General features: G+C 44.4%; 1 protein-coding gene across 1 annotated transcript; it reads right to left on the bottom strand.

The window, feature by feature from the left end:
* Window positions 1-46: 46 nt before the first annotated feature.
* Window positions 47-26,474, bottom strand: LOC110520968 (uncharacterized). Its single transcript, XM_036989632.2, has 4 exons — window positions 25,369-26,474; window positions 16,970-17,284; window positions 3,791-3,847; window positions 47-315 (listed from the first exon to the last, which is right to left on the bottom strand). The coding sequence occupies exons 1-4, from the start codon at window positions 26,404-26,406 to the stop codon at window positions 103-105; spliced, it is 1,623 nt and encodes a 540-aa protein (XP_036845527.2). The 5' UTR covers window positions 26,407-26,474; the 3' UTR covers window positions 47-102.
* Between the last annotated feature and the right edge of the window lie 1,517 nt (window positions 26,475-27,991).

The raw sequence follows: 27,991 nt of genomic DNA, 5'->3' as shown, positions 1-27,991 counted from the left end.
GGCCAGAGTCTGTGTGTTTAGTGTCAATCCTATGGGAGATGGGCTTGAAAATGTGCCAATCAAATGTATGGCTTTGGATAGACCAGATCAAACAGGTTTACCCTAGTCCAGAGCCTTATATTTGGTATCTTCTTGGAGGCCAGAATGGCGCTGATGGTGAGGTAGAGGGTGAGGGTTAGGGGGAGGTAGTACCTTCTTTGAGGCCAGGCTGGGGTCCTGTGTGAGGAGCTGTCGGAGAGCAGCTGTGTTCCCCAGGGCACAGGATCGTAGCCAGTCCTTCTCCAGAGGATCCAACTGAATCCTGGGGAACACAGACTGAGTAGAGAGAGACAGATTATCAGTAGAAACGAAACAATGAAAATATTTTACGCTTGTCTACAGTTGCTGGTGGAGTCGGATTAAAACTACACCATGCTAATATTCCCGAAAAGCTACACAAACACGATGTTTGTTGGTAATTTCACACCAAGAAGAGCATTTCTGAACAACTCTGGTCATTCTTCTTGAGAAACAAAACAATCTCTTTCACTACAACTATTTCACATCATTTTCACTACGATCCTCAGCTTTCTTCCAAAGCACACATTTTGTCATCCAGTCTGAAGACTCTCCCGGGCTGTGTCCCAAAGTACCCTATTGCCTACATTAGTGCACTACTTCGCTGATCAAAATTAGTGCACTATATAGGGAATAGGGTGCCATTTCTGAATCTTTCATGAGCCTCTTCTTACAAGGTGATGAGTCGGGAGGACAATCCATTTATCTTCACAGAGTGGAAAGGCTATTATCAGTGGGAAGTGAGGGAATTATTCCCGATAGTAAACAAACAAAGCCAACTAATAAAGTAGATAAGGATCTATATGCAGGCAGGGAATCTGTGGTAGAAACGGCAGGTACTCGCTCCAGGGCTAAAGAGAGGCAACCAACCCAAATCTGGCTTAAGCTGGCAAATCAAGGTCAATGATTAACTTGAGGGGATTTTCAGCATTCGAGGCTGAGGCAAAGACGAATTGTCAACACTGCAACTCTGAATAGTAGAGCATCAATCTAACAAACAGAGCGACATGAGTACATTTGAGTGCACTCGCTTGTGCAAACCCATCTAAAAATATGTGTTTTTTTTTAGGTTGAAGAATCATATAGAACTTTTCTGAAATTAGGTTCAGTCCAACTACAGTACACTCAGGCCACAGACCAGCCCCACCACCTCCCTGTTATGTTTGACCTTTATCCGTGCCCGTGGGCTGGGTGGGTGGTCTGATACCATTAGTGGTGTTTATTGACCAGCGGGACAGCGTGAATGAGAGAGAAGCAGAGAGCCAGGCTTTAATCAGTGGCCTGCCAGGGAGGGCCTCTTCTTCACAGTTCACCTGTTTACACTGGCCATGCAGGTGTCAGCTCCACGTTAATTATAAAACCCTGCCTCTCTACCTTTCGCCCTGGGAAGCTGTCCCTCAGCCTGACAACAGCACCACAGTGGGGGGAATGGTGGCAGCAGAGAGGCAGAGTTAGCTAGAGGATAGAGGGCGGGAGGGACACTGAAAGAAAGTGAGAGGACATACAGTATAATGCGGTATTGCAACGCCAGGGTCGTGGGTTCGATTTCAGAGGCGGCTACCCATACAGAGGGAGAATGAGGGAAGAAAAATGTGTTCAAATTAAAATGATGGTTTTCATACTGTTTGTGTAACTGGAGAAGTCTCCACGTTTTTCCAAAGCCAATATACAGTAAGATACTGTAGTAAAGTAGGTCTAATTATGGACACGAACCCCTAGTGTTATGATGAGCATCACTGTAGGGACCCATCTCACTCTCCTACCTTCTTATGGGTACCGTTCTCTAATTACCCCACCCTCTTTCTCCCTCCCTCCATCCTTCCCCTCTCGTTCAGTTATAGGAGATACCCTGCTATTTCCACCGATGGCTCCTCTCAGGCCCCTGCTGCTTCCAGTCAGTGAGAGGTAGGAGGCTGTCACAGCCAATGAGCAAATGAGTCTGTGTCCCACCACGAAGGAAGACAGGAGTGATTATGGGATATCACCATGGGAACGGCGTGGGGGGAAAGAGGCTCCATTTTATCCTGATGGCAGCTCAGAATGCCTCTCTCTCTCTCTCTCTCTCTCTCTCTCTCTCTCTCTCTCTCTCTCTCTATCTCTCTCTCTCTCTCTCTAACAAATAAAGGGAACACTTAAACAACACAATGTAACTCCAAGTCAATCACACTTCTGTGAAATCAAACTGTACACTTACACTTATGAAGCAACAGTGATTGACAATAAATTTCACATGCTGTCGTGCAAATGGAATAGACAACAGGTGGAAATTTTAGGCAATTAGCAAGACACCCCAAATAAAGGAGTGGTTCTGCAGGTGGCAACCACAGACCATTTCTCAGTTCCTATGCTTCCTGACTGAGGTTTTGGTCACTTTTGAATGCTGGCGGTGGTTTCACTCTAGTGGTAGCATGAGACGGAGTCTACAACCCACACAAGTGGCTCAGGTAGTGCAGCTCATCCAGGATGGCACATCAATGCGAGCTGTGGCAAGAGGGTTTGCTGTGTCTGTCAGCGTAGTGTCCAGAGCATGGAGGTGCTACCAGGAGACAGGCCAGTACATCAGGAGACGTGGAGGAGGCCGTAGGAGGGCAACAACCCAGCAGCAGGACCTCTACCTCCGCCTTTGTGCAAGGAGGAGCAGGAGGAGCACTGCCAGAGCCCTGCAAAATGACCTCCAGCAGGCCACAAATGTGCATGTGTCTGCTCAAACGGTCAGAAACAGACTCCATGAGGGTGGTATGAGGGCCCGACGTCCACAGGTGGGGGTTGTGCTTACAGCCCAACACCGTGCAGGACGTTTGGCATTTGCCAGAGAACACCAAGATTGGCAAATTCGCCACTGGCGCCCTGTGCTCTTCACAGATGAAAGCAGGTTCACATTGAGCACATGTGACAGACGTGACAGAGTCTGGAGACGCCGTGAAGAACGTTCTGCTGCCTGCAACATCCTCCAGCATGACCGGTTTGGCGGTGGATCAGTCATGGTGTGGGGTGGCATTTCTTTAGGGGGCCGCACAGCCCTCCATGTGCTCGCCAGAGGTAACCTGACTGCCATTAGGTACCGAGATGAGATCCTCAGACCCCTTGTGAGACCATATGCTGGTGCGGTTGGCCCTGGGTTCCTCCTAATGCAAGACAATGCTAGACCTCATGTGACTGGAGTGTGTCAGCAGTTCCTGCAAGAGGAAGGCATTGATGCTATGGACTGGCCCGCCCGTTCCCCAGACCTGAATCCAATTGAGCACATCTGGGACATCATGTCTCGCTCCAACCACCACAGACTGTCCAGGAGTTGGCGGATGCTTTAGTCCAGGTCTGGGAGGAGATCACTCAGGAGACCATCCGCCACCTCATCAGGAGCATGCCCAGGCATTGTAGGGAGGTCATACAGGCACGTGGAGGCCACACACACTACTGAGCCTCATTTAGACTTTTTTTAAAGGACATTGCATCAAAGTTGGATCAGCCTGTAGTGTGGTTTTAATTTTGATTGTCACTCCAGACCTCCATGGGTTGATAAATTTGATTTCCATTGATCATTTTTGTGTGATTTTGTTGTCAGCACATTCAACTATGTAAAGAAAAAAAGTATTTAATAAGAATATTTCATTCATTCAGATCTAGGATGTGTTATTTTAGTGTTCCCTTTATTTTTTTGAGCAGTGTGTGTATATACTCTCTTATATTCTCTTATATTGGAATAGAATACACGGCACCAGAATGCTGAGCATACCATGACAGAGGATGCAGCCACACTTCTTGTATCTTCTTCCTGGACATATCCCTCGCTCTAAAACAGAAGAAGAATCAGGAGTTAGCATGAGCATCAGAGATTTAGAGGAAAAAAAATTGCAACATTTGTGGCAAATAACAGTACCATTTCCATATTGTCAATTATCAAATATTTTGACAAGAACACCTCTGTGCTTACATTTTTGGGTATGAACCTCCCTTAGGGAAAAGGAAAAGAGGGAATATTAAATGAATCTATTAAAATCCTAAAATGATTCTCTAAATTCCCAAAACACAGAGACAAAACTGTTTTCATCTTCAAACTGACATCTTTACTTCCAGTCTACAGTCAGTTGAGCAAAGACTAAGGTCAAGTCTCTTGATTTTTGGTTTAATTCTTTCATTTTCTAAAATCTTTTGTTTCGTTTCTACTGATCAACGCTCCCTCTCTCTCTCTCATTACTATGCTGCGTGATTACCTTCAGAAACATTTTTAAAAAACTAGAGCACACCTTGCATTGTTGGGGTAAGCTGTCAATGAGGAGTTTAATCACGGTACTTCAAGATGGAGGACTTTAGTAATATACTTCTTGTAGCTTAAGTGAGCACACAGGGAAGGAAGAAAAAAAAACCTACGGAGGACGTTGTGGTTTTCTCTGTTTGGTTGTTATTAATATTAAAGGGAGACTACACACAAAAACTATCTTTGATATGATGCAAAACGCATCATCAAGCCAAGTTGAGCTCTGTGCTGCAAGTGCTCCATTGTGAAAACTTGACTGCTGACATGCATATGTTTTTGGGATTGTATTAATAGTGGACTAATGAACAAACATTTCTGAGTGTAGCATTCCTTGAAACATGCTGCATCCTGCTATACCCTACTGGGTGTTACCTTATCCCCCATCCTGTCAATTCTAACCCCTCTTTTCGTAACTGTCGTCACAGAAAATGATCACAGTGGCATGCCATTCATTTTCTAATAAAAGCTGAGTACTGGGGTATTGTCCAGACAAAGATTTTTACTGTAGCAATATTAAGTTGTATGAAATTAAATCAGATGTGAAAAATAGGCTATGCAAAAATGTGGGCACCCTTGTCATTCTGTTGATTTGAATACCTGTAACTACTTAGCACTGATTAATTGGACAATTGGTTTGGTGAGCTCATTAAGCCTTAATAACCTTCATAGACAAGTGCATCCAATCATGAGAAAAAGTATTTAAGGTGGCCAATTGCAAGTTGTTGTTCTCTTTGACTCTCCTCTGAAGAGTGACAACACGGGGGCCTCAAAACAACTCTCAAATGACCTGAAAACAAAGATTGTTCAACATTATGGTTTAGAGGAAGGCTACAAAAAGCTATCGCAGAGATTTAAGCTGTCAGTGTCCACTGTGAGGAACATGGTGAGGAAATGGAAGACCACAGGCACAGTTCTTGTTAAGGCCAGAAGTGGCAGGCCAAGTAAAATATTGAAGATGCAAAGGCGAAGGATGGTGAGAACGGTCAAAAACAGCCCACAGACCACCTCCAAAGACCTACAACATCATCTTGCTACAGATGGTGTCACTGTGCACCGTTCAACAATTCAGCGCACTTTGCACAAGGAGAAGCTGTATGGGAAAGTGATGCGAAATAAGTATTTTCTGCACACACGCCACAAACAGAGTCGCTTGAGGTATGCAAACGCACATTTGGACAAGCCAGCTTCATTCCATCATGCTGTGGGGCTGTGTGGCCATTGCCGGTACTGGGAATCTTGTTAAAGTTGAGTGTCGCATGGATTCCAGTCAATATCAGCAGATTCTTGGGAATAATGTTGAAGAATCAGTCACAAAGTTGAAGTTACGCCGGGGCTGTCCATGCTCGACAACCATCAAACTGAACTGGAGATGTTTTGTAAGGAAGAATGGTCCAAAATACCTTCATCCAGAATCCAGACACTCATTAGAGGTTATGGGAAGCGCCTAGAGGCTGTTATTTTAGCAAAAGGAGGCTCTACTAAATACTGATGTGATTTTTCTATTGGGGTGCCCAAATTTATGCACCTGTCTAATTTTGTTTTGATGCATATTGCCCATTTTCTGTTAATCCAATAAACCTAATTTCACTACTGAATTATTACTGTGTCCATCAGTTATTTGATAGATCAAAATTAAATTGCTGATCCAAAACACCCAATTATTTATAAATGGAAATCATGGAAATTGTCAGGGGTGCCCAAACTTTTTCATACGACTGTATATATATATATATGTACATATATAAACATGGGGAAAAAGACCCAAGAGCGGTGGCGAAGACCAAGAGTTATTGAGAAGCCCACCATAACACTCCCTCCCTTATCCATCCCCCAATTCTCTCCACAGCATGACAGCATCATCGCAGAAACCCCTAGTGTTGTGATGGACACTTGCTTGCTGTTTTGAAATGGACACGATGGCAATGCTTTGGAAGAGAGGGAGCGGGAAATATCCCAGGAGAGAGACTTTCCTCATTAGCAACCTAAGGACAGATTGTCACTGTGAAAATTACATTTATTTTATGGTGATGGGTTACTAGGACATCATTAGACAGTCAACCACAAATGAAAGGGTAAAATATTCATCAAACCAAGGAATGAGGAAATAGAAATACTAGAAATGACCTCGACTCCTTTTCTCCATACAACATCACCATCCAGCCTTCCTTCCTTTCACATCCACAGCCTCTAAATATGGGCCAATGAAATACAATAAAAATAAAAACTTTCTCTGTGTTGATAAATGACTGGGGCTCCTCTCTTCTACCTCGGCTGAATAAATTGGCGTATGAAAAAGGGAGGGACTTTGTAGAATACAAAAGAAAGAAGAATAGCTAAAGGACACAGAGAAAAAGAGAGCGAGATAGCAAGAAAAAGAGAAAGAGTCAGGGTAGTAATTATGAACATATTATACAACTGCAATCTGATCAGGAAAAGAGCCTGGTCCCTTCCTGTATAAAAGAGGTGTGTTATACTGAGTGTACAAAACATTAGGAACGCCTGCTCTTTCCATGTAAAAGACTGACCAAGTGAATCCCGGTGAAAGCTATGATCCCTTATTGATGTCACTTGTTAAACCCACTTCAATCAGCGTAGATGAAGATGAGGAGACAGGTTAAAGAGACAATTGACACATGGATTGATTGTGTATGTGTGCCATTCAGAGGGTGAATGGGCAAGACAATTGAGGCTGTTCTGAGGGCAAAAAAAGGGGGGGGGGGGTGCAATTCAATAATAGAAAGGTGTGCTTAATGTTTTGTACACTCAGTGTATATCAGTGTTGTGTGTCCCCTCACCAACCTATACAGAATAAAACAATATTGACCCAAAGGAGCCTGAGAGATCCACATCCCTTTTCCATCACCAAAGCCAGTTAATGACGGATGCGATTGTTTTCAGCTTTTCTCATCGTCAAAAACAAGAGAGAAAACATCCGACAAGGAATACATTATTTCGCAGTAACAAGAGAGATAAAAGCTAGCTATGTAATTTCAGCAACCTGAAGTTCAGGTTTTTATCACGAGCCTCAAAAGACAAGCCTTTGATCATCCAATTAAATGTAATTAACGGTCTCGTCCATCATCGTGTTTTCATCTTATTTGATTAAGGTTACTGGGCAGCAACATTAACGCAAAATAATTTGCCTACGTCCCAAACCATATTCCCAACATAGAGCTCATAGGGCCCTGGTCAAAAGTAACTATTGGACTATGTAGGGAGTAGGGTGCTAGTTGGGATGCAATCAATAACAACAGAAACCCACAACTCTCTGGTTTTCGCACTACTTCCCTTTTAATTACTCTTAACCCTTTTTCACCCCAATTTCGTAGTTACAATCTTGTTCCATCGCTGCAACTCCCTTACGGACTCAGGAGAGGAGAAGGTCGAAAGCCATACGTCCCCCGAAAACACGACCCTGCCAGACTCTGCTTCTTGACACAGTGCTTGCTTAACCCGGAAGCCAGATGCACCAATGTGTCAGAGGAAACACCATCCAGCTGGCAACCGAGGTCAGCCTGCAGGCGCCCGGGCCTGCCACAACGAGTCGCTAGAGCCAAACTCTCCTCTAACCCGGACGATACTGAGCCAATTGTGCGCCGCCTCATGGGTCTCCTTGTCACGGCCGGCAGTGACACAGCCTGGGCTCGAACCCAGGTCTGTAGTGACGCCACAAGCACTGCGTTAGACCGCTGCGCCCCTCGGGAGGCCCCTATTATTAAAATCTAAAGTTAGCCCTGCAGTCATGATTTAATAATTCGGTTTGAAAATTAAACGGCCTAAATAGTCTAGTGAGATTGAAAGGAGCAAGTGGGGGCTTACAGCCTACTCTCTAATCATACAGTAGTTAGGGAAGTACATTTTTGCTGATGCATGTCTAAGCTACTAACGAGGATATCAACATTAATTCTCACACATTTCCTTTGGCATAACGTCCAAGGTGGTGGCACTGGCTCATTTGCCACATAACAGCTAAGAATGTCAACAGAGCACCATTTATAAATAATGAATTTACAGTGTTAGTAAAGGAAAGGAGGTTTACTTAGAAACATTTGAGTTCCTTCTGAATACTGAGTCGGATTTAACTACAATGATACATCAAGGTAACAAGTTATAAGTTGAAGATGTATCGGCACAAGGACTGCTACGAATCTAGCATATCAACGGTAGTTATTCCTTCTTGGTTGAGGATTTCAATTTATGATTTGTAATTGAAAAACCCCTCCAGCACCAACAGGCAATTTAAACAAAGCAATGCCCCCCCCTAAAAAAATAAAAAATATTCCTGAAAAAAATGACGCCAATAACTCTTCTGGTAACTAATGAAAAATCTCAGAGACATTAACATATTAATTGAGATTTTGACAACAGGGCTGCAGCAGTGATGAGCATATTCAAATTGGGCTTTCAGGAACGCTCAAGGAGCTAAATTAAATGAGAGGGGGAAAAGAAGATAACAGTACCGTCAGCACGTACACTAGGGTCAGACCACACGCTTCTGGAGTTTAGAAAAAAGCACTTAACTCAAACCAGAGAACCCACAGCTTATGTCATCTGCCCTTCCATTCAGAGGATCTAGCGTATGATTGTTTGAGGAATGAAAAAGCCATTTTGGCGTCGGCGGGCGTGAAAGAGAGTGCCTGTCCTGTAGCATGGCCCCGCGTTGTCAAAGCCTCCGAGGGTCACCAAGGTCAGGGGAATTATGATTTGACGAGCGCTCTGCCCGATGTCTGAAACAACGATACAGCCTCGCTGCTCATTGGAGAAGTGCCATGGTTCCATATTCCCGGCTGACCTCTGGATAAAGCGGCCCTTTTTTTCTGCGATGATGAAACTGGATAGCTCTGAGGTGAGACATGAATGTTTTGTTAACAGAGGAATATCTGTGTCGTTTGGTTAGAGAGGTACATCTTGGGAAGATGAGGGTCTTGGTGTATGAGAGCCTCACCTAGGCCAATCTCTTACAGCTTGTCGTGGCTTTATCAGACTGGGCCCAGGTGCCATAAATGCAATAGGCTATCCACAAAATGGATGCTGTCAGGAAGAAGGGAATCGAAAGGCAGAGAAAGCATCTTAATGCTATTCTGATATGTGCTTCAGAGCTCGCTTTACATAACACTAATGGCAATGACATATCACCTGTCAAGACAAAGTCACCATGAGAGTAGCTGGAGGGGTGCTCTCATTTTATCTATCAGGGCTCTAACTCCTCTTGCTCCATAATGAGACAGGGTGCAGGCCAGGCAGCAGGCTCTTAGCCAGCCTGCCAGCTTTAAGTTGGCCCCTAGCACAGTCAGTGTAGTCAGCTCAGCTTTTCCCATTGAGACTATGTCTGAGCCTCGACCTAGGTCGGGCAAAACTAAACATGGCGGTGTTCGCCTTAGCAATCTCACTGGAATAAAAACGTCCATTCCTTTCATTATCCCCCGACAGTTGACTGACACACTGGTGCGTCAATCTAAGTTACGTAACAAAAGAAATCCACATCAAAATCAGTTTAAGCTAGAGATATGTTTTTTTTTTTTGTATTGGATGGGTCTGAATCCACCACATCCGCCAGGGTCGCACTTCCGCATCCGTGGTGAAAGGTGGCTAAAGCAGTGTTTGTCAGACCATGAGACACGGTTTGACCGACAGGAGGAGACTCTCACTATGGTGTCCGGAGTCTCGCCTAAAGTCGATACCGTTGATGTCAAATCAAATGTTATTGGTCACATACACATATTTAGCAGGTGTCATTGCGGGTGTAGAGAAATGCTTTTGTTCCTAGCTCTACCAGTGCAGTAATATCTAACAGTTCACAACAATACACTAATCTCAGAGTAAAAGAATGGAATTAAGAAATATATTAATATTTGGATGAGCAATTGGCATTGACATTGACAAGAATACAGTAGAAGGCAGTATATACAGTTGAAGTCGGATGTTTACATACACATTAAGCAAATACATTTAAACTCAGTGTTTCACAATTCCTGACAATTAATCCAAGTAAAAATTCCCTGTTTTAGGTCAGTTAGGATCACCACTTTATTTTAACAATGGGAAATCTCAGAATAATAGTAGAGAGAATTATTTATTTCAGCTTTTTTTCATTCATCACTTTCCCAGTGGGTCAGAAGTTTACATACACTAAATTAGTATTTGGTACCATTGCCTTGAAATTGTTTAACTTGGGTCAAACGTTTCGGGTAGCCTTCCACAAGCTTCCCACAATAAATTGGGTGAATTTTGTCCCATTCCTTCTGACAGAGCTGGTGTAACTGAGTCAGGTTTGTAGGCCTCCTTGCTCGCACACGGTTTTTCAGTACTGCCCACACATTTTCAATAGGATTGAGGTCAGGACTTTGTGATGGCCACTCCAATACCTTCACTTTGTTGTACTTAAGCCATTTTGCCACAACTTTGGAAGTATGCTTGGGTTCTATGTCCACTTGGAAGACCCATTTGCGACCAAGCTTAAACTGCCTGACAGATGTCTTGAGATGTTGCTTCACTATATCGCCATAATTTTCCTACCTCATGATGCCATCTATTTTGTGAAGTGCACCAATCCCTCCTACAGCAAAGCACCCCCACAACATGATGCTGCCACCCTCATGCGTCACGGTTCGGATGGTCTATGATCTTTGTCCCCATGTGCAGTTGCAAACAGTAGTCTGTCTTTTTTTATGGCGGTTTTTGAGCAGTGGCTTCTTCCTTGCAGAGCGGCCTTTCAGGTTATCTCAATATAGGATTAGTTTTACAGTGGATATAGATACTTTTGTACCTGTTTCCTCCAGAATCTTCACAGGGTCTTTTGCTGCTGTTCTGGGATTGATTTGCACTTTTCACACCAAAGTAACTTCATCTCTAGGAGACAGAACGCGTCTCCTTCCTGAGCGGTATGACAGCTGCGTGGTCCCATGGTGTTTATACTTGCTTACAATTGTTTGTACAGATGAACGTGGTACCTTCAGGCATTTGGAAATTGCTCCCAAGGATGAACCAGACTTGTGGAGGTCTACAATTGTTTTCTGAGGTCTTGGCTGATTTCGTTTGATTTTCCCATGATGTCAAGCAAAGAGGCACTGAGTTTGAAGGTAGGCCTTAAAATACATCTTCAGGTACACCTCCAATGGACTCAAAGGATGTAAATTAGCCTATCAGAAGCTTCTGAAGCCATGACATTATTTTCTGGAATTTTCCAAGCTGTTTAAAGGCACAGTCAACTTAGTGTATGTATAGTATAGTTGGGGACGGTACCAGAGGTAACAGGAGAGAGTTCAGTTTTGATCCCCACAGGACACAGCAAGACCCGGAGCTCAGAAGACGGTATCCGGAGAGGGTCCCGGAGGCCCTGCTGAGTGGGTGCCGGACCGAGTCGGCGACCCATTCGAGGAGTCGGAAGGACAGCCCCACTGCTGGGTATCCCGAAGCGACAGTCGGTAGCGCCAAAGGACCGCAAACCAGTGTAGAGACAGCCAGGGTAGGGCCGACCCGCCAACGACAACCCCAGGTAGATGGAGACCAAAGGAGGTTTGAGAGGAGTCGATGCCCTCTGCAAGCCCCGGAAGCGAGGTGGGTCATACTGCACCCATGGTCCCGGTGATGGTTGACGGACACGGAAGCTCTATTAGACTCCGGAAGTATGGTTACCCTCGTAACCACAAGCCTGCTGAACCAGGAGACTGAACGTGGAGACGTCAATTTCCTGTGTTCACGGGGACACAAAGCGGTATTCAACCGTATGGGCCAACATCGTGACGCCACAAGGGAAGTGCCAGATGATGGTGGGTGCAGTACCAGACTTACCGGTACGCTCAAACAGGATCGTAAGAACTAGGACCAGCTACTACCCCACCTAATGTTCTCAATCTGAGAAGTACCCCAGTCCTCCACAGGGTTTTCCCCTTTCGAACTCCTCTACGGGAGGAGGCCACGCGGCCTACTGGACCTCGCCAAGGAGGTGTGGGAAGCCCAACCGACCCCCTTACGCAGTGTGGTAGAGCACATGGAGATGATGATGGAGAGGATGACAGCCATATGGAGAGTCGTGAGGGAACATATGGAGAAGGCCCAACGCGCCCAAGCCCAGGTCTACAATAGGGGAGCCCAGCCCCGAGAATTCCAGGTGGGAGACAGGGTGTTGGTCTTGATTCTACTCTGTCCATGTCTGATCTGTGTAAACGTTTTGAACCAACCCCCTGGTCTGCCACAGTATGTAAACTTCCGACTTCAACTGTAAATAACGTTCATTCGGAAAGCATTCAGACCCCTTCACTTTTTCCACATTTTGTTACATTACAGCCTTATTCTAAAATTGATTATTTTCCCTCATCAATCTACAAACAATACCCCATAAAGCAAACATTTTTGCTACATTTTTCGAAATGTATTATAAATACATAACTGAAATATTACATTTACATAAGTATTCAGACCTTTGACAGCGATTATAGCCTCAAGTTTTCTTGGGTATGACACTATACGCTTGGCACACCTGTATTTGGGGAATTTCTCCCATTCTTCTCCGCATATCATCTCAAGCTCTGTCAAGTTAGATGTGGAGTATCACATCTTGTTTCTCATGGTCTGAGAGTCCTTTTGGTGCCTTTTGGCAAACTCAAAGTGGGCTGTCGTGTCTTTTACTGAGGATCACCTTCCGTCTGGCCTCTCTACCTTAAAGGCCTGATTGGTGGAGTGCTGCAGAGATGGTTGTCCTTCTGGAAGGTTCTCCCATCTCCACAGAGGAAGTCTGGAGCTCTGTCAGAGTGACCATCGGTTTCTTGGTCACCTCCCTGACCAAGGCCCCCGATTGCTCAGTTTGGACGGGCGGCCAGCTCTAGGAAGAGCCTTGGTGGTTCCAAACTTCTTCCATTTAAGAATGATGAAGCCACTCTGTTCTTGGGGACCTTGAATGCTGCACACATGTTTTGGTACCCTTCCCCAGATCTGTGCCTCGACACAATCCTGTCTTGGAGTTCTACGGACAATTCCTTTGACCTCATGGCTTGGTTTTTGCTCTGACATGCACTGTCAACTGTGGGACCTTATTTAGACAGGTGACAGCCTTTCCAAATCATGTCCGATCAATATAATTTACCACAGGTGGACTCCAATCAAGTGGTAGAAACATCTCAAGGATGATCAAAACAGGCTGGACCTGAGCTCAATTTCGAGTCTCATAGCAAAGGGTCTGAATACTTATGTATTTCTGTGTTTTATTTTTTTTAATAAATTAGCTAAAATGTCTAAAAACCCGTTTTCACTTTGTCATTATGGGGTAATTAATCAATTTTAGAATAAGGCTGTAACGTAACAAAACGTTGAAAAGGTGAAGGGGTCTGAATACTTTTCCGAATGCACTGCATGCTACCTCTTTGTGATGTAATTCAGAAACACAATGTCAAACTTTCAATGCTATTGCAGACGACACATACATTGCAAATAAACGTGGTGAAGCCCCAAAACTGCCTGGCATGGCGGTAAATGTTTTATTTGTAAACTCGGACAAAACAGAGATGCTAGTTCTAGTTTTCTTGAAACAACGACATCTGCTGTTGGATCTGACAATGAATCTTCATGGATTGTACATTTGTCTCAAATAAAACTGTGAAGGTCCTCGACCTTATTACTCTTGTTGGGTTCGACACTTGGACCCGTGCCACGTCTTCTGTGAGAAAATGGAGCGATTCACTGTTTTGATGTTTGCAGAGAACAACAGGGATCTTTGCTCCAGGGATCTTTGGACTTTGGGAGTTGTCAACCGTGATGAAGAGGTCTTAGAGTGGGCAGGCTTTCCCCAGGAGGAAGAGCAGCTCCGTCTTGTCGAGGTTGAGCCTGAGGTAGTGGGCCGACATCCAAGCTGAGATATCTGCCAGGCACACAGAGATGCATGTCGCCAACTGGGTGTCTGAAGTGGGAATGAAAAAAAGTAGTTGAGTGTTATCTGCATAGCAATAATTGGAGAGACCATGTGAGGATATGATGGAGCCGAGTGACTTGGTGTATAGAGAAAAGAGGAGAGGTGCTTAAAACCGAGCCCTGGGGGACACCAGTAGTGAGAGCACGACGTGCAGACACAGATCCTCTCCATGCCAGCTGGTAGGAGCGACCTGTCAGGTAGGATGCAATCCAGGAGTGTGCAGAACCTGAGATGCCCATCCCTGAGAGGGTGGAGAGGAGGATTTGATGGTTCATGGTGTTGAAGGCAACAGATAGATTTAGGAGGATGAGAAAAGAGGAGAGAGTCAGCATTGGCAGAGCAGAGAGCCTCCGTGACACAAAGGAGAGCAGTCTCAGTTGAGTGACTCATCTTGAAGCCTGATTGGTTAAGGTTAAGAAGATTGTTTTGAGTGAGATAACGAGAGAGCTGGTCAGAGATAGCCCGCTCAGGTTTTTTGGAAAGAAAAGAAAGAAGAGATACTGGTCTGTAGTTCTTTGATCAGAGGGGTCGAGTGTTGGTTTCTTGAGGAGGGGAGCGACTCTGGCCATCATTACATCAGAGGGGATGCAGCCATTGGTGAGGGATGAGTTGATGAGGGAAGTGAGGAATGGGAGAAGGTCTCCAGAGATGGAGTCTAGAGAAGGGGATGGTGTTGAGTGGGCAGGTTGTCGGGTGGCTGGACATCACTAGTTGCAGGATTTCATCTGGAGAGAGAGGGGCAAAGGGGTCAAGGTGTAGGGAAGTTCTGTGTGAGTGAGACCAATGGACTCCGTAAGCTGAGTGAATGAGGAGCGTTGTCAACCTTTTTTCCAAAGTGGTTGACACAGTCGTTCACAGAGAGGGAGGAGGGATGGGGAGAAGGTGGAGGATTAAGGAGGGAGGATAAGGAGGAAAATAGTTTCCCAGGGTTGGAGAAGAAGAGCATGTAGAGAGGAGGGAGTGGAAGGGTGATAGGTCCTATGGAAGTTTAGTTTTTCCTCCATTTCCACTCTGCTGCCCACATCCCTGTTCTGTGAGCAGGAGGAAGGGTCGAGCCAGCCGGGAGGAAAGGGGAGAGTGGGAGTTAAATGAGGTGTAAAGGAAAGTAGGTTCGAAGAGGCAGTCAGGAGACAGGAGGGAGAAGGATTTAGCAGAAGGGAGAGATGATAGAATAGAAGAGAGTAGTGGGAAAAAGACAGTGAAGATTGTGACGGTGCATGACCATCTGGGTAGGGGCTGAGTGGGTAGGGTTGGACGAGAGTGGGAAGGAGAAAAAATAAACAAAATAGTAATTAGAGACCTGGTGGGTAATTGGAGTGAGATTGGTAGGCTAACAGCCTCTAGTAAAGATGAGGTCAAGCTTACTGCCTGCCTTGTGAGTGGGAGGGGACTGGGAAAGGGTGAGGTCAAAAGAGGCAAGGAGAGGAAAGAAAGAGTTTGAAAGAAATGAATTGAAGTCATGCTTCGGGACGTTGAAGTCGCCCAGTATGATGAGCGGTGAACCATCGTCGGGAAATGAGCTTATCAATGTGTCAAGCTCATTGAGGAACTCTCCAAGGGCACTTGGTGGACGATAGATGACAACAATGTTAAGCTTGAGTGGCAGTGACAGTGTGACAGTGACAGCATGGAATTCAAATGAGGAGATGGGCAGGTGAGAGAGGGGGGAAATTGAAAATCTCAGTTTAGGAGAAATGAGTAGTAGCAGTGTTCTCATGGGTAATCTATGTCTCAGCCTTGTTGACCACCGATTGGCAGTTCCAAACACTGCCAGAGACTAGGAATTGCACATGGGTTGTGCGGGAAGGGTACACTAGATTAAAAGGGTTGCAGCCACGGAGTGGGGAGTTCCTGTAAAACCTACAGGTAGAGGAGTGAACAGGAAATCACACATACTTGACAAAACTACACAACAGCAAAATCTGATCATCTGAAATATCTTGTTTCGGCAACAGTCTTCATTTTGGGCAACAACGCGGTGAAAAACTAGGGGAGATTGAAGTACTTACACTAATTGCTGATTGCCTAGCAGAGGTGAAGAAAAATACCCCCTCCAACAGACATACCCACCAATTATCAGAAAGCTCTCACAAATTCCCTTGAAACCAGTTGAAGTCAATGGTCCAACACTTCAAAGTCACAAGTACTGAGCATTCAGCAGCTCAAAAAGCAATGATTAGGCTGCTAGCTAGAAAGAGGCCGCATTTAACTAGAAAGGTCTTAGCCAGACTATATCAACAACAACACTTATTGAAAGACAAAAATAAACTTTGACTACTCTTGCAGAGATGAGTTGTCTTCCCAGGCAATAGATGAGCACTGATCGGGTGACAGCCCTGTAATGTGTATACATGTATGGGAGAAGTCACTCACCCTCCCTGTAATGTGTGTGTTCGGGAGAAGCTACACACCCTCACTGTAATGTGTGTGTTCGGGAGAAGTCACTCACCCTCCCTGTAATGTGTGTGTTCGGGAGAAGTCACTCACCCTCCCTGTAATGTGTGTGTTCGGGAGAAGTCACTCACCCTCCCTGTAATGTGTGTGTTCGGGAGAAGTCACTCACCCTCCCTGTAATGTGTGTGATTGGGAGAAGACACTCACCCTCCCTGTAATGTGTGTGTTCGGGAGAAGTCACTCACCCTCCCTGTAATGTGTGTGATTGGGAGAAGTCACTCACCCTCCCTGTAATGTGTGTGTTCGGGAGAAGTCACTCACCCTCCCTGTAATGTGTGTGTATGGGAGAAATCACTTACCCTGGCCAGGGACACAGTGTCACTCTTCAGGGACAGCAGATCACAGCAGGCCAGTAGGTCCCCCCCTTCGATGAGGCTGGGACTGAGGTCTGCACTGAGAGGGCTGGGACTGAGGTCTGCACTGAGAGGGCTGGGGCTGAGGTCTAAAGTGGTCACTGGAATCATGGTTGCGATTGCTAGTTCTTGTGGTCTCTCTGGTCCTGTTGGTATCTCTGGCCTCTCTGCTGGTGTCTGTGGCCACAGTGGTCCAGCCTCCACTCTCTCTGTTACCTCTGGCGCTGTCTCTCCACCTTGATTCACCACTTGCCCCCGGCTCTGATAACACACAGGAGAAAATACATTAGTCAATGGGGAAACACACACGCACACTTGGATGCAATATTCCAAATGTTTTGTTTTTAAGAACTGCCCTATCTATGGAGTAATGGCAGTTAGTGCCATTTAAGATGACGGAGGATGATAAAAAAATAAATATGTATGAGCATAGACTGCGACGAATACAACTGGTGTCGACCTTACAGTGAAACACTTACTTCACAGTAAATACCTGTTGTATTTGGTGCATGTGACAAATAAAGGCCATGCTCAAAAAAAATGTAAAGAATCATCCTCCGTCATCTCATCTTAAACGGCACTGACAAACACTGATGGGACAGTACTTAGAAACAAAAAGTTTAGGATATTGCATCCAAGTGTGATTCTATGTTTTTCTATTACAGCTTATTGGATAACAGTCAGTCATATTCCATTCACCCAGCTCAATGTAACATCGATAGGTTTAGACTACTACATGATACTAACATTTTCCATATACCCATGATGAGGTTACTACAACCTAGAATGAAAGTTTATAACGTAGGGGCACATGTCGAGAGTATTTTGAGTAATCAAGGTGACAGACAGTGACACATTCAAGACCGCCTTGCACACTCTTCCCTGCATCTAGCTGATCTAGGGTGTAATCATTAGTCCAACAGTTGCAAATTTGAGTTTCTATTGTACAAATTCAGTTATGTTTATCCCTGCTTCGTTCTGTTGGCTTCCGTTTAAGAAATGTTTTTCATTACAATCGGTGGAATGAATACACCCCGATCATACGCAAACACAGTTCACTTTCATAGCAGCCACATAAAACAGCATGATCACTTTGCTCGTTGTATATACAGTGCATTCAGAACGTTTTCAAACCCCTTGACTTTTCCCACATTTTGTTACGTTACAGCCTTATTCTAAAATGTATTAAATTAATTGTTTTCCTCATCAAATCTACACACAACACCCCATAACGACAAAGTGAAAACAGGTTTTTAGACATTTCTGCAAATGTATTAAAAATCAAAAACAGAATTACCTTATTCATTTAAGTATTCAGACCCGAAATTGAGACTCGAAATTGAGCTCAGGTGCATCCTGTTTCCATTGATCAACTTGATTGGAGTACACCTGTGGTAAATTCAATTGATTGGACATGATTTGGAAGGCACACACCTGTCTATATAAGGTCCTACAGTTGACAATGCATGTCAGAGCAAAAACCAAGCCATGAGGTTGAAGGAATTTTCCGTAGAGCTCTGAGACAGGATTGTGTCGAGGCACAGATCTGGGGAAGGGTATAAAAACATTTCTGCAGCATTGAAGGTCCCCAAGAACATATTGGCCTCCATCATTCTTAAATGGAAGAAGTTTGGACTCTTCCTAAAGCTGACTGCCCAGGCCAACCTGAACAATCGGGGGAGAAGGGCCTTGGTCAGGGAGGTGACCAAGAACCCGATGGTCACTCTGACACAACTCCAGAGCCTGTGTGGAGATGGGGGAACCTTCCAGAAGGACAACCATCTCTGCAGCACTCTACCAATCAGGCCTTCATGGTAGAGTGGCCATCGGAAGCCACTCCTCAGTAAATGGCACATGACAGCCCACTTGGAGTTTGCCAAAATGCACCTAAAGAACTCCAAGATTGGACTTCAAGACTCCAACTGTTTGGCCTGAATGCCAAGTGTCAAGCCTGGAGGAAACCTGGCACCATCCCTACGGTGAAGCACGGTGGTGGCAGCATCATGCTGTGGGGATGTTTTCAGTGGCAGGGACAGGGAGACTAGTCAGGATTGAGGGAAAGATGAACGGAGCAAAGTACAGAGAGATCCTTGATGAAAACCTGCTCCAGTGCGCTCAGGACCGCAGACTGGGGCGAAGGTTCACCTTCCAACAGGACAATGACCCTAAGCACACAGCCAAGACAATGCAGGAGTGGCTTCGGAACAAGTCTCTGAATATCCTTGAGTGGCCCAGCCAGAGCCCGGTCTTGAACCCAATCAAACATCTCTGGAGAGACCTGAAAATAGCTGTGCAGCGACGCTCCCCATCCAACCTGATAGAGCTTGAGCGGTTCTGCAGAGAAGAATGGGAGAAACTCCCCAAATACAGGTGTGCCAAGCTTGTAGTGTCATACCCAAGAAGACTTGAGGCTGTAATCGCTGCCAAAGGTGCTTCAACAAAGTACTGAGTAAAAGGTCTGAATACTTATGTAAATATGATATTTCTGTTTTACTTTTTGATAAATTAGCAAAAAAGTCTAAACCTGTTTTGCTGTCATTATGGGGTATTATGTGTAAATTGATGAGGGGAAAAAACAATTTATTCCATTTTAGAATAAGGCTGTAACGTAACAAAATGTGGATAAAGTCAAGGGGTAACGAAAACTTTCCGAATGCAGTGTATGATTTCTTCTTGCAACTATCGACACGCTCTCCTCCTCTCACATTTTTCCTTCACTTTTGGACTTCAGTGCACAACACATCAGCTGTCTGTGACCAGGCGAAAAAAAACTTTCCAAGCCAAACCTTCATATCATGACTGCTAACCGCTACACACAGCCTACATCGTTGTCATGTCATAGTCAACATAGGTACTAGAACTAACATGTTAGTAAACCCGCTACAATCATGCAGTACATTGTACAGTCAGAAAGCAGTTTAGCAGTTTCACCGGCGGGCCCGGTGGCAATAAATGAATCAATCCAAAAACGTACCTTGACTTGGAAGAGTTCCAGTGTTGGATAGCCATAGCCAGCTAGCTAAAATAGCATCCCTCTCTGTTTGAGCCAGGTGTTTGAGTAGGCTAAACCAGCAAGCTGCATTTGCTAGCTAAGTAAGTGAATGTGAAAGTTTAAAAAAATATAACAAAATCTCTCTCTCACTCTTGCTTCTTAATTTTGGAGGAAATTCATTTGTTCAAAACTGTTAAACTATTGTCTTTCTCTGTCTTTGAGTCAACTACTCACCACATTTCATGCACAGCAGTCTTAGCTAGCTGTAGCTTATGCTTTCAGTACTAGATTCATTCTCCAATCCTTTGATTGGGTGGACAACAAGTCACAGTTCATGCAGCAAGAGCTCTGATAGGCTGGAGGACGTCCTCTAGAAGTTGTAATAATTATTGTGTAAGTCTATGAAAGGGGGTGAGAACCATGAGCCTTCTGGGGTTTGTATTGTCAATGTACCCAGGAGGACAGAAGCTCTGTCCTCCGGGTACACCATGGTGCTACCCTACAGAGTGAGGCTACTGAGGCAACTGTAGACCTCCATTGTGACATGAATACATTTAGTATAGTTTTCCCCTAAAAGGATAACTTCTTTAATGTTTCACTCTTCTTATTTTCATTCAATTCACAGAGGACGATGGTCCTCCCCTTCCTCCTATGAAGAGCCTCCACTGCTGTGGAGAGCTATGGTTATTTTGTGAACTTCAAGGGCTGTTTTGCAGACATAATATGTAGGCCAATATCTTCTATTCTAATCCTGCTCAGATATCTTGAAGTCATTGTAATATTAACTTAAATTCCAGATGCTAGGCTATGCAAATCTGAATTAATCATCTCTTGCTCCACACAATTGTGTTTGTCCTGAATGAATGCAAAACTAATTTACCAAAAACAAACAATGCAGAGAGAAAAACCCACTGTTGGCACTCAGCACGATACGATCTACCCCCATCAATTCCAATAAGAGACCTGTCTTTCAAATGTGCTTTCGTGTGCCACTGAATTATCATACGAGAGAGTGTTTACAACTCCACAAAATATCAGTCCGTCTGCTTGTGTGAAAGTCTCTCATTCCTGTGAAGCTACAAAGTGAAGCACCTGCCTGGCCTGTAGAAAACAATTAGGTCGCAGTAAAAGACAAAGGCAGCAGGCAGCAGTTTAACATCCCATAGTGCTATGATTGTCCTTTAACTGTTCCGACTGTCATCCCTCGAGAGCTAATTATCCAGACGAGTCTGTAGCACACACACACACACACACACACATTGACACGTTACACAGATTCCTTGTTCAATCACGGCGTAAAATGCACTAAAATTGGAATATATAGAGGATACTGCTCCAATCAGTTTGATTTCAGTTAATTACAGTATGTCGAAGTGCTCAAGTGTTACTGCGTTCCATAGCTATGACACCATTTGAAAAGAGACACCATGTAAAAGACTGGCGTCTGTCTGCATTGTAATTCACATCTAATAGTCAGATTAAAAGTCATGAAAAACAAGTATTTGCCAGGCTGCTGGTAGGGAGCATACAACAAAGCTGGGTTTAAAAGCTTGGCCCTTCTGAGTTTCAACTAGGGATATACTGTAGCCAGTACAATACAGTGATATAAAATCCACATTTGGTGAAAGAGCGAGAGAGTTATAGTACTCATCATTTGCTCATTTAGTTTTCATGGCAGGTAATGACCAGGCACACAAACACAATGTTATCCTCCTACTGTTAAAGAGTAACGTTGGTGAACTTTTCTGTGGAAATCTGTGGTGAAGATACGAGTTGTCGTCATGTACAACAATTATTTTTAATTCACAACTGAGAGCATGTAAATGATCAAGTGGGTTTGAATTGGGAAGACAAACGCCAACAGAAGACAAGATGGGAGACATTTCTACATATATGACACGGGGGGGGGGGGGGGGGGGACTCTAATTGGTACAGTGACTGACAAACAATACACATCAATGTTTCTCTATTACACAAATAGCACCACATAGACCATTAACAAGGACACGCAAATGAAGTGTGAAGGCAGTAAGAAACCATAGATGTGAAGGGCAGTATGGAGATGAAGAGGCAAAAGGAGGGGAAGGAGATGACGTACACGATGTCGCCCAATCAAAGGCAATAGAAGGAGAGCAGTGATTTGCGGTGCCTTGACAGCCAGCAGCACAAAAAGGGAAGAGAACTCCGACAACTAAATGTCAATTGCAGGGCTATTGCTAATCCCCTCTGTTGTCGAAATGTATGTTGACACTGTTTTGTATGGCTCCCACTTGTAGTACTATTGTGGGACCATAATTGAATTACATTTATTGTGATATCAGATGCTATTGCTCTGGGTATAAAGATCAGGGGTACTGGGAGATCTCTTCGGATTAGGGTTTGGTGCCATAGCAGTTGCTAGCTATCGGCTCATATGATTTCTCCTTAGATTTGATTTGTCCCCAGAAGTTGAGTAATTAAACGTTGAGTCATATCTGAAGTCACAGTGTCCATGGAAAATCATTCTTTAGCCCGGCTTACACTATTTATTTGCTCAAAATGTGGTTGCTCTGTTAATCTCCTTCATGAGTCTTAAAAAGTTACAAATTGAGACTTTTTGCAATGGTTGCCGTAAAAAACAAATCACACACTTCACCAAGCATATGTCTAACGTTATGGCATTCCAAACACTATTCTTCACTTTAACCAAACCTTAAGGAAGTCGATGAGCTGAAAATGTGGATGATTATTTTTAAAGAGCCACCGAATACGCCGATTGGCAAGTGTGTATTTAATACGAGAATTCAGTCTTGGAGGTGTGTTTCCTGACCGATTCTGCGTTTGGTTAATGATGTTTGTCCCCCATGAGACACTGTAGACGTGGAAACCGATTTCACTTCCTCAAAATCCCCAGAAGGAATCTAAGATAACTTTCATTTTTGATGTTTTTGCTGAGGATGTTTTAGTTGCCCAATTTTACATCTAACTAATTGTGTTTGGTGCAGTATTTCTGAAGTAAAAAAAAGAATAATGTGCGACGTGTTGTCGGAGCTGCTGGGCAGGTCTGTCTCACTGTCCATGCTATTGCATGCTAGTGGGCAAATGGACAACATCAAATCCAAACCCAGCCTTAATTTACCCACTGTGATTCACGGATGTTCCAAACTCTATTTTAGACTAAACTGACTTCATGACCAAAATTATCCTATTTACACTAAATGTTGACACTGCCACAGAGGCCATTTTCAAAGGGATTCGTTTTCGTTTCTTTAAGACAAAAATGACTTAATTCGGACAACAACAACAAAAATCACTAAAGTCAAAATGGCCAAATACCATGGGAAATGGGAGGAATACCTACGGTAAAAAAGACATCCAAAAGAAATGACAACTGTAGATACACTACATGACCAAAGGTTTGTGGACACCTGCTCGTTGAACATCTAATTCCAAAATCATGGGCATTAATATGGAGTTGGTCCCTCATTTGCTGCTATAACAGCCTCCACTCTTCTGGGAAGGCTTTCCATTAGATGTTGGAACATTGCTGTGGGGACTTACTTCCATTCAGCAATCAGAGCATTAGAGAGGTCGGGCACTGATGTTGGGCGATTAGGCCTGGCTCACAGTCGGCGTTCCATTTCATCCCAAAGGATTCGATGGAGTTGAGGTCAGGGCTCTGGGCAGGCCAGTCAAGTTCTTCCACACTGATCTTGACAAACCATTTCTGTATGGACCTCGCTTTGTGCAAGGGGCATTGTCATGCTGAAACAGGAAAGGGCCTTCCCCAAAACAGTTGCTACAAAGTTGGAAGAATGGAATTGTATGTTGTAGCGTTAAGATTTCCCTTCACTAGAACTAATGGAGATTGTCTATGGAGAACGCATGGCTGTGTGCTTGATTTTATAGATCCGTCAGCAACGGGTGTGGCTGAAATAGCCGAATCCACTAATACGAAGGGGTGTCCACATACTTTTGTATAGCTAGTGTATTTCATGCTTAAATTATATTTCATGCTATATAGTTCATCGTGCTAAAATGTAACAGGGTGGTCTGATCTAGTTGTAATGATTCCAGAAGCTCAAGGGGTTAATAGAGATAAGGACGTCGAAAGAAAGGGGATGCTGGAACAGACCCTCTCTCTCCAGATTGGCATCCTCCCCATCTCCTCCTGTGCGCGGGGGGGGGGATTGTGTGTGTGGCCAGGAGAGTGTGTATTCCCCAGTGAACACTGAGGCCTGTAAATTGTTTATCAGACACTAATGCAGGAGGCTAACCCTATTTGCATTCATATTAGTTCCCCCGTACCGCCATCTGAGGGAATTACTTATTCCAATTCTTCAGAGGAGTAAATAACTTTATGCATGATATCGGTATCTTCATAATTCAGATCGGTATAGTCAATTTGGTTTAAGTGCTCCTCGGCTCCGCCTGCCGTGTGTGAGGGAGAGGCTGTGAGGGGAACTTATTTGGAGGCGGTTTGGATCACTGGACATGAGAGCAGGAAATGGATTCTGTCATAAGAGCGCTGGCTGTAAGAGAGTTCAATTCTCACATGTTTACCCCCTCGGAATCCTCCCGCCTCTGATTATAGCATCTTACAGTCTATAACTACAGTATGAGCGGCTTGGTTTAAAACATTCTGTTCCACTGTGCTGAATAGCTACTTAAGAAACGGACCTGGACTCATTTGTAGGCCTACTTTAATATTGTTTTATTTTTGAAAGTGGAGTTATTGCCAGAAGGGCAGGTGAAGGTAGTATAAAGACAATAGTGCAAACTAAATCAAGATGGAAAACGGAGGGTCGGATAGGAAATGGACGACAGAGAGATGTCCTTACCTAAACACACACACAACCTATTCACTAAGGAGGGCTTTGTGAAAGCATTTGCTTGAATAAGAAAATCCGCTGCAGTAGGAAAATCATCTATATTATGAAGGAAGTTCAGATCATCTCTAATCAACATTGTGATGTGTGGAACCAGGACAAGAACGCCTTATTTACCACCCTAAACCTATAAAATCATGTACAATGTGAACATAGAGAAACAGATTTCAGTGGAAGAAATAAAAAATGGTTTGATGAAACAGGATAAAGAGAGGAGGGGTGAGAGAGGAAAAAGCTGTCAGAAAAGATGGGCTTTGAACATGATCAGAGACATCGTTTAAACAAAGAACAAAGAACAAATACGGAGAAGAAAGGCCTACCTGCGAGTTGGGAAAACAAAGGGGTTGAGGAAGAGAAGACATTTGGCAGTGTGAGCCGTGTGGCAGAGCTCTAGTCTAGAGTGGTGTGGAACAGTACAGTTGAAACCCATGAATATCAATGAGTGCATATTATTATTTTCCATCGGGTATTGTATCTTTACTCACCCCTTCTGTCTGAGTGATCACCACCGCTGGGATACAGGCGCCTTGTTCCCCTGCCGCATCTTCCCCACAAGCCTCATCTGTGGTGTGGTCCTGGTTTTGGTTAAGTCGTCTATCTGGGTCCACTGGGGCCTGCTCCTGGTCTGTCCCAAGCAGTTTCTCTTGGTCCTGTTTTGGGGTTGGATTTGGATCTGTGCAGTGTGGTAGATCCATTCCACCAGCTAGATCATGGATTGAGTCCTGTGTTTGGTTCTGGTTCCCAGCTGACACCAGAATGGGGATGTCATGAGGGCTGCTGTGGTCTTGTGCGGGACCAAAATATACTGGATCCTGGTTCACACCACTCAGCCTGTTTTCACCCTGGTCTGCGCTATGAGCTGTGCATTGCTCCAGGACTAAATTACATTGATAGTCCTGGTTCCCTGGTGGATCCTCATCCTGGACTGAGACCTTTATGGAAGGATCCTGTTCTTCTGTTGTGCATTTATTGGAGCCTAGTGAACGATCCTGATCCTGGACTTGATGGAAGTAATTCCGACTCGCCTGGTCTTGTGCTGGTCCCTGTTTAAAACCATGCAGTGTTTCCTCATCTTGCACTAAACCCTGGTCTAGACCTTGCGGTCTCTCCTTGTCTTGTGATAGACCCTGTTCTAGACCAGGCAGTGTTTCCTTGTCTTGTGCTGGACCCAGGTCATGACCTGGCAGTGTTTCCTCATTTTGTGCTGGACCCTGGTCATGACCTGGCAGTGTTTCCTTATTTTGTGCTGGACCCTGGTCATGACCTGGCAGTGTTTCCTTGTCTTGTGCTGGACCCTGGTCATGACCTGGCAGTGTTTCCTTGTCTTGTGCTGGACCCTGGTCAAGACCTTGCAGGTTTAGTCTATTCTGGTCTGGTGCTGAACTCTTGCCTAGACTGTTCCGCCAGTCCTGAAACTGTCTCGGTGTCATGGGCTGTTGGTGATGTTCTGAACGCCTCGACTCCCCGTCCATGTCCTGCTGGGACTCCTGGAACTGAGGTAACACTGAAGAACACTCTGTCATAGGGCACAGAGTCACCTGCCAGTGGAGAACAACATGAGGCAATAGTTAAAACATACAAGTATACAAATGTGTGCAGCTGGGCGTCTTGACACAAACACACACACAGAGACAAACACACATTTGAATTCTAGACTAAAAGCCTTGTTCTTAAATACTGTGGTTAGTGGGATATCTCGTCTATACCAACAGAGGCGTCATGCCCATAGGGGGCATGTGCCCCTTCAGATGTGTCCCGTTAAAAAAAATACAATAATAATAATAATAATAATAAACAATAATAATAACAACATTGTGGTTACAAATTTGTTGTGGCTTCTCTGTAATATTGCTAGCCACCTGGTAATTTTATGAAATTGGCTTTAGCTAGCCCAGATTGGGAACCTATCTCCCAACCACACTACCTACCAAGAAGCAATTTCAGGCTTTAAATCAAGTTAGAGTATCTAGATGGTCTAACTATCTTAGCTGGCATGCCTGCTGACAAGATTGGTAGACTTTAGAAAAGCAAACAATTACTACATTTACTGAATAAGTCTCAAATTACTTTCAATCTTTTACCCAGATTTTAGCAGAGCATATTTGCATATAAGCATATTTAGTTTCTTAAAAAATATTACCACCAGTCAGGAGGACTTACAGAGATGTATCCTCCTGACTAGGCTACCTAGGGCTACCTACACCTGGGGCGGCAGGTAGCCTGGTGGTTAGAGCCTGTCAGAATCCTTTTTTTTCTTTAACGAGTCTGATGAGTCCGACGCAAACGATATACTGCTTTCTTGGGAACAGGCCTAGATCCGTGATTTAGACCCGTGATTTGCATGAAGAGGCGGAGAAAAAGGGGCCAGAAGAGGGCAGGCTGCCTTCTGAGAATTCCTAGGCGATCGAATAAACCCCCACTTCCTCCCATTCTGCTAGCAAACGTGGAATCTTTGGAAAATAAAATCGATGACCAACTCACAAGATTAAACTACCAACGGGATATTCAAAACTGTAATATCGTATGCTTTACGGAGTCGTGGCTGAACGATGATACTATCAACATACAGCTGGCTGGTTATACGCTGTACCGGCAGGATAGAACAGTGGCGTCTGGTAAGACAAGGGGCGGCGGACTATGTATTTTTGTAAATAACAGCTGGTGCATGATATCGAAGGAAGTCTCAAGCTATTGCTCACCTGAGGTAAAGTATCTCATGATAAGCTGTAGACCACACTATCTACCTAGAGATGTTTCATCTGTATTTTTCATAGCTGTTTACATACCACCACAGTCAGAGGCTGTCACTAAGACAGCATTGAATGAGCTGTATTCCGAAATAAGCAAACAAGAAAGCGCTCACCCAGTGGCGGTGCTCCTGGTAGCCGGGACTTTAACGCAGGCAAACTTAAATCCATTTTACCAAATTTCTTTCAGCATGTTAAATGTGCAACCAGAGGAAAAGAACTCCGGACGACCTTTACTCCACACACAGAAATGCATACAAAGCTCTCCTTCGCCCTCCATTTGGCAAATCTGGCCATAATTCTATCCTCCTGATTCCTGTTTACAAGCAAAAATTTAACAGGAAGCACAAGTGACAAGATC

This window comes from Oncorhynchus mykiss, chromosome 1 (genome assembly GCF_057628025.1).
Source record: "Oncorhynchus mykiss isolate SJ-2025 chromosome 1, ASM5762802v1, whole genome shotgun sequence".
NCBI classification, from domain to species: Eukaryota; Metazoa; Chordata; class Actinopteri; order Salmoniformes; family Salmonidae; genus Oncorhynchus; species Oncorhynchus mykiss.
Note: the sequence above shows the minus strand (reverse complement) of the source record. Positions and strands in the feature narration are given on the sequence as shown.

What these genes read in the sequence shown, in the direction of transcription:
- LOC110520968 (XM_036989632.2), bottom strand. Translation starts at nt 26,406, where the DNA reads ATGACAGAGTGTTCTTCAGTGTTACCTCAGTTCCAGGAGTCCCAGCAG. An exon ending in TGATCACTCAGACAGAAGGG is followed by an intron (nt 17,285 to 25,368) that starts GTGAGTAAAGAT and finishes GTGTGTTATCAG; the next exon opens with AGCCGGGGGCAAGTGGTGAA. An exon ending in TGGCTGCATCCTCTGTCATG is followed by an intron (nt 316 to 3,790) that starts GTATGCTCAGCA and finishes CTCTCTACTCAG; the next exon opens with TCTGTGTTCCCCAGGATTCA.